We start from the raw sequence: 7,024 nt of genomic DNA, 5'->3' as shown, positions 1-7,024 counted from the left end.
AAAAATAGAAGCTGAATGATGATGATGATGCAAATGAGGATCTCTAATTATCAAATGGCTAATTAATACATGTAGCTGATATAGAATAAAGATATGTAGCTGGCATGGAATAAATGCTACAAAGCACTTTTATTCAGTTTATCAATTTAGAGCAATTCCTTTCTCGCATCTGTCCCAAATCAACACCATTGGCATTTCTCCCTGAAGATTTTTTTCTACAACAGGAGGAAATTGAAATTCTTGGACATGAGAAACAACTACCACAGCCACTACTACATCACCACCAATACTGCCCTTCCTGTTGCCAACTCTCATCTGTTTCCAAACAAGTTAATATTTCCCCATATCCAGACATCATGTGACCATGTAATATACATCACTGGTTACAATGTGCTCCTCATCATTTTAGCTTTCAAATGATGCCACACCATTGGCTAAGCAAGTAGGCTGATATCCAGATATATTTCCACTTAATATTAGAAATGAATTACATAGTCTTTTTGACAGTGACACTCATGTACAACTACAACATGATGTCAGGTCAGGGAGACACAAACACACACAACTGGCTTTTTTTAAGCTCCAGGCTATAGTAGGAGACACTTGCCCAAGGTGCACACTGAGGGACTGAACCTGGAACCATGTGGTTGCAAAGCTAGCTACTCAGTCATTCCTCTATGTCCATGTTCAAATATTGAAAATTTAGTAGAGTTTTAAAAAATGCAATACTTACTTTGAAAATTTAAAAATATCCATGCAATATAGTTTGATTTTCCCATCTTTGCTCTAGATGAAAGATAAAATTCAAATGAAATACTTATTGAAACAATTTTTGAACAGCTAACTTAATTTTTCTGGATTTCTTTACTATAATATTATAATTTCAGTTCTTAAGTTGCCATTTATTATTAACTCATTAGTATTCAGATCACTCTGTCAAATATGATTGCTTATTTTATTCTCATCATTCTGTATTACTCATGCATTGTCTCATAGCTTCGAGATTCCAGTGCTGTGATTGTTTCTTTTTAGAATGACATTGTAGGGAAGGTGATAGAGGCTGGATCTGACCAGTCTGAACATAAAACACATAGAATATTTCAGCCAGATCTGACCGGTTTAAATGCAAAACAACTAAGCATCATGTATGTGTAAATGCACTTAAGGTCAGAATGAACTCACAAAATTATATTTCAAATAGAATGTCAATGCAACTACCCACTGTACCATCAATACACTACTGCTGCTGAATAAAAAGGACAAAAAAAAAAATAACAACACGAGGACGTGGTACATACAACTTATTAATAAGACGCTCGGAGAAGGAAAAAAAAGGGTGTTTTATGTTTCGAGCAAAGCTCTTCTTCAAAAACAGGAGACAGAGGAAAGTCCAAGAGAAGAGGAAGACAAAGGAAAACAATCACCAATAGCACACATGTGGTTACATAAGTATGTGTGTATGTATGTATGTATGTGTATATATATATATATATATATATATATATATATATATACTGGCACTTGGCACATTAGAAAATCATTCAAGCGAGGTCGTTTGCCAGTGGCACTGGACTGGCTCCTGTGCAGGTGGCATGTAAAAAACCCCATTTTGAGCGTAGCCGTTGCCAGTACCGTGTGACTGGTCCTCATGCTGGTGGCATGTAAAAGCACCCACTACACTCTCGGAGTGGTTGGCGTTAGGAAGGGCATCCAGCTGTAGAAACTCTGCCAGATCAGATTGGAGCTTGGTGCAGCCATCCGATTCACCAGTCCTCAGTCAAATTGTCCAACCCATGCTAGCATGGAAAGCGGACGTTAAACGATGCTGATGTCTAACCCATGGCAGTGTGAACAATGGATGTTTAATGATGATATATAAATCTATGACAGGATTTTTCTTTCAGTTTTTGTCAACTAAATCCAATCCACTCACAAGGCTTTGGTCAACCTGGAGATATAGATGAGGCTACAGTGCCACACTCTGGGACTGAACTTCAAACTGTGTGGTTGGAAAGCAAATTTTATACCACACAGCTACACCTGCACCATTATTTCAACTTTTTATAAAAGCTTCTACTGTAAAAGTGAATATTTACTGTAAAGAGTTTTCCTGTGTTGTCCTTTAATTCTTCAACAGTATATTCCAAATTCTGGTCTGTAAAGAATTCCTGGAAAGCTTGTTCTGCAATGTCAACTCCAACAACATTATGCCCTTTATCTGCTAATCTGAAAAATAAACAAACTACACCTATATATATATATGCATCATCATCATTGTCATCATCGTTTAACATCTGCCTATATTTACGCACGCACACACACATGACTTGAGATAATGTTCTGTTGGATCCTCATAAATTTAGTGGGTGAGGGAAAAACAAGAGTAGGGAAGGAGTTCCAGAAGGATGTAAGGTTGAGAAAAGGATTGGAAACAGTATTTATTACAGGATGAGGATTCAAGATCATGTTACTGAGTCACTGTTATTCAAAGACAATACTTACCCTTTCATATCTACACATTTCCCACAGAGGGGAAAGAAAATTTTTATTCCATTTCTTCCATCAATAAATTTGTCCAAATGTTTTTCAAGTGATCTTAAAGACAAAGGAAAAGAACAGCAAAAAAAAAAAAATTATTTCAATAATATTCAATAAAAACAACAATAATTTTTTTTCGACAGAGTACCATGCCAGTTATTTAAAGGGAAAAGTGTAATCAAGAGATTGAACCTCAATATGTTACTGGTACTTGTTTTGTCGGTAATGTAGGAACAAGTAGCAAAGAAATCCTGGCAGAATTAGAAACCAAGAACAAGATAGGGAGCCTTTCTGAGATCACACAAACCCCTGGTAATAACAGCTAAACCCTTCAATGGTATCCAGCCTGGGGTTTTGTGGATCTCTGCAGCACTACAAATGTAGCAGTATGCGTGTGTGTACATGTGCAAGCATACAAATGTGCATGAATAGAGGCTTCAGATTGTATGCCTGTATCGATGCTTTGCATGAAAAGTATTGAGGTGAGAAAATGTGATGCTTGTTAACATCTCCCAGCTTCATACTGCTGAAGATGCAAGAGGAAATAAAAGATAAATCCTTAACTCAGGGAAACAAGTAAGGCTTAAGGTGATGAAGGGCATATGCTTTCCATGCTAGCATGGGTTAGATGGCTTGGTTGAAACTGCTAAACTGGAAAGCTGCACCAGGTTCCAATCTGATTTAGCATGGTTTCTACAGCTGGATACCCTTCCTAAATGCCAACCACTCCGTCTGACAGAATAATCTGAACGCTAAAGGGTAAAATGATCTAAATAAAAAGTTTCTTTTAAAATTTCATGTTGATTTATGTTTCAAACATCATTTTAATTACTGCAAAGTTATTTTATTATTAAATTCTTCATTATTTTCAGAATTAATTAAAATAAAAACTGTGTATTTTAACAGAAATATGGTAACAAAGAAGTTGACTATAGGTATGATGCAATATCAGTGATGTGACAGGAAATAGTCATCCCTCAGCTGGTCACCCAGCATCCTTATCAATTCAAGACATGTAAGGGAGCCTCTAGGCAGTCACCTATGTGTTAGAAGTAGCAGATAAGCTTCCCTCAAATAACACTATCTTATAAAGGGTAGATCACCTGTGCAATGTAGCTCTTAAACAATAAAAAAACAGCCCCTGGGATCATATCTTGGGTCTAGTGGGACTGACTTTAGGTCTGTAATAAGTTTAAAGGCTCATTAGGTCAAAGTTTATTTCAGTTTCCATGGCATATGAAAATAACTAAATAAATAGTATGGCAACACAACCATGGCAAAACTAGACAGTTACAACTTGAGTCAGATGTGGTGCTTGATTAAGTTAATTAGTTAAAAGATAATTGAGTAACTTACATGTGCATTTCCTCCCTGTGGAAACGGATTTTTCCAGTGTTCCACCGATTGATCCAGTAATCATTTACATTAAATTCTGCATCAGAGGTAGCTTTCTTTTCACTCTCAGTCATATTTGGTTCTTCAAAACAAACAGAAGAATAAATTCAAAAAGGAACAACACACATTTATTAAAAGACTGATTCAAGAGTGTCAAAGGGATAAATGTTTCAGGCAAGAATTTACCCTTCTTCACTAAGTGTTTTTTTCATCATTACTTTGGTAAGTATGGCAGAGTTCATTCTTTGCTGAAGAGAGCTAATCCGATTGAAATATTTTTGGAGTTTTCTCCCTTATGTACTGAACTAACACTTGCCATTGAATTAATGTTGACTTTTCAACAGTAGATTATTATTTATAATTATCTTTCTGCAACTTGTGAGAATAAATACATCAATATTAATTCAAATAAGATAAGCCAATATGAAGCTATGTGGTCTTAGTTGGGGTGTTGAATTCATGATTATATGGTTGTGGTTTCAATTTCAAGACTGGCTGGTGTTCTTGAACAAAACACTTCATTTTACACTGTTTCACTCCTTTCAGCTGAAAATTAGTACCAGCAACTGTGATGGACTGACATCATGTTCATGGGGGACTTCTTGAGTTGCCCATAAGCCCTAGAAACCAAGATAAGCTCTGATGTAAAAAGCTTGTAGGCTCATGACAGACCTAAACTTGAGCCTATGATGGGGTCTTTGCAGGATCACTTGAACTGCAAGACATAGCAGTCAAATGAAAGGTCATGTCAAGGTAAGTAAAAGTGTGGCTATCCACATATACAAGCAGGTCCTCTATTGCCATGAACTCCCTCAAACACACAGTCTCTCCTCTGTCAAACCTCACCTACAACCCACCTTCCCAACACCTCCACCACCAGCTGATGGTGGGAAGGGGAGTTTCTGAAAATTCACAAAAGTCAGTTTTGTTTCCTCATAACTTTCAGAAAATAGGGTATTTTTAAATGAAACGTTCTACAAATAACTTTCAGATAATGTAGATTACGATTATATCGGAATTTAAGACGAAAAAGGACAAAAAGAAAAGAAAAAAAAATGGTGGGCGTTCACACGTACATTAAGAGACACATCACACATTTTTATCGATATTTCAATTTTCATTTTATGATGTATGGCAATAACCAATTTTTTTTCATATTAAATTCGAATATAATCATAATAGATGTGGTGTATGCGGGAGGCTAGAAATAAGACACCTACCATCTCTTCGTCGACGCAGACCTCTCCGGTGGTAACGTACCCTTCCACGTGACCCGACCCGAACGCTAAAAATAGCAGTTGCTGTCCCTCACCGTGTCGAAGCGCTCACACGTCCAGCGCTCTCAGCTACCCCGATCGAAAAGGCCCAATCGTCCCCTGCCTGCGCGCCCTTCTCTTCTGGTCAGCCAAATCTCTCTCAAACCACAGTTCTTGATGCACTAAGTCTGAATGAAAACAGGAAGATTGTCTTCGATCATAGATCAGAGTTATACGACTTACCGAGTATTTTTACAGAGCATATAAATATGAACTTTTCTAAAAAGTACTGACAGATAACGGATGCAGCTATTACTGCCTTACAGCTGATGGCAATCTAGTCTTTTATCTAAACTTGGTGCATCAAGGACTGTGATTTGAGAGATCTACCTGCTATTTCTAATAGATCGTGCGACGGCATAAAAGCTCTTTTCTTAATTGTCACGTTGTGTTTGCTATTCAACTATTCACATGATTAAAAATAAATAAATAAATAAATAAAATTAAAAAAAGTTTTTTAAACAGTTGACAAAGAAGTTTGTTTCTTAACTATCCTATTCCAGGTTCGATCGATACCACTGAGCAACACTAGTACCCTTGTTTCAATATAGTACTTAATTGTTGTTGATCAGCCTAATAGGGAATACTTATGCCGTTCCATCCACACTCATCTTATCTTCCAAAGTATATAACCCAATGTCTCTCTCTTTTAATTATAGAAAAACTACCCTGCTCGAAAATCGTATTAGAGGCTCATATTTAAATAAAAATTTCCGATGCAAACCTTGTAACAAGAATATATTCTTTTCTACTCTAAGCACAAGGCCCGAAATTTTGTGGGAGGGGGCCAGACCTACTGGTACTTAATTTACCGACTCCAAAAGGATGAAGGGCAAAGTCGACCTCGGCGGAATTTGAACTCAGATCGTAAAGACAGATGAAATATCGCTAAGCCTTTTGCTTACCGAAGGGGAACAAGCGTAGATGGAGGAAAGAAAACAAGGAAGAGATAAAGACGAGCAATTAAACGTTATCATTCTCTCTCATTTCGCTTTTCAGAGGTAAATCTGTAAACTTTGCGCTTGTGAAGCAATCAATTTAGTGCATAGGTAAAATATTTTAGGAGATAAAATTTAAATGGTTAAGTGCATTCGATCCGATTTTAAAATAAAATACAATAATACAGACAAAGATCCGTGCTTACCGTTAGATTAACCGATTCGGTAATTATTATAGACAACAGAGTAGTATATATATGTCGAATGAGATCATAAAGAAATGATCAGAAAATCATTTCTAACATTTGCACAAGGCTGCACCCATGTAGGAAGAAGAACTCAAAACACTGGTTTTAATTATGCCAAGGGACGTAACTGAATTGTATTGTTTGCATAGATTTTAGCAGAAAACACTTGGAGAGAACGTTGTAAAAGCCCTCTTCTAAAACCACTACGCCATACGCCCACGGCCATATGGCGTAGTGGTTAAGAGCGCGGGCTACTAATTCCGAGTTCGATTCCAGGCACCGAGTCACATGTAGGAATTCATTTGTCGTTAATTACACGAAAATGATGTTTGAAACAATTTATTTAACCCTATATCTTAACTGTTATCGTTTAAACTGAATATATAAAAAATACACCTTTTCAAATTCAACTTAACGTTTCAATTTCATGTATAACATAAACATGTACTTCTTTTAGAACATTGTCATTTTATAAGATTTTGCTGGCAAATTTTTGAATTAACAAACATTTATTTACATGAAAGAAAATTACCAGAGAACTTTCATCTAATTCTTCCAAATCTTTCTGTTAAAACTATTGAAACAATTT

At 36.4% G+C, this 7,024-nt stretch overlaps 1 protein-coding gene across 4 annotated transcripts in view; it reads right to left on the bottom strand.

Annotated features, from left to right (window-relative positions):
• LOC106874827 (probable thiopurine S-methyltransferase) overlaps positions 1–6,561 on the bottom strand; it is an 8,568-nt gene extending 2,007 nt beyond the window's left edge. The window contains exons 1-6 of one of the 4 annotated variants that reach the window (XM_014922712.2): positions 6,394–6,561; positions 5,154–5,377; positions 3,895–4,015; positions 2,503–2,595; positions 2,097–2,226; positions 734–786 (exon numbers count right to left, since the gene is read on the bottom strand). In XM_014922712.2, coding sequence (XP_014778198.1) covers positions 734–786; positions 2,097–2,226; positions 2,503–2,595; positions 3,895–4,007 — 389 coding nt within the window. In that variant the 5' untranslated portion in view covers positions 4,008–4,015; positions 5,154–5,377; positions 6,394–6,561. Of the gene's footprint in view, positions 1–733; positions 787–2,096; positions 2,227–2,502; positions 2,596–3,894; positions 4,016–5,153; positions 5,598–6,393 lie in introns of those variants that run through there. The other 3 variants (XM_014922711.2, XM_052968248.1, XM_052968249.1) reach the window with 3 other exon arrangements.
• Between the last annotated feature and the right edge of the window lie 463 nt (positions 6,562–7,024).

The sequence above is a fragment of the Octopus bimaculoides genome, chromosome 5, assembly GCF_001194135.2.
Source record: "Octopus bimaculoides isolate UCB-OBI-ISO-001 chromosome 5, ASM119413v2, whole genome shotgun sequence".
Taxonomy (NCBI): domain Eukaryota; kingdom Metazoa; phylum Mollusca; class Cephalopoda; order Octopoda; family Octopodidae; genus Octopus; species Octopus bimaculoides.
This window is presented reverse-complemented; position numbering and strand designations above follow the sequence as displayed.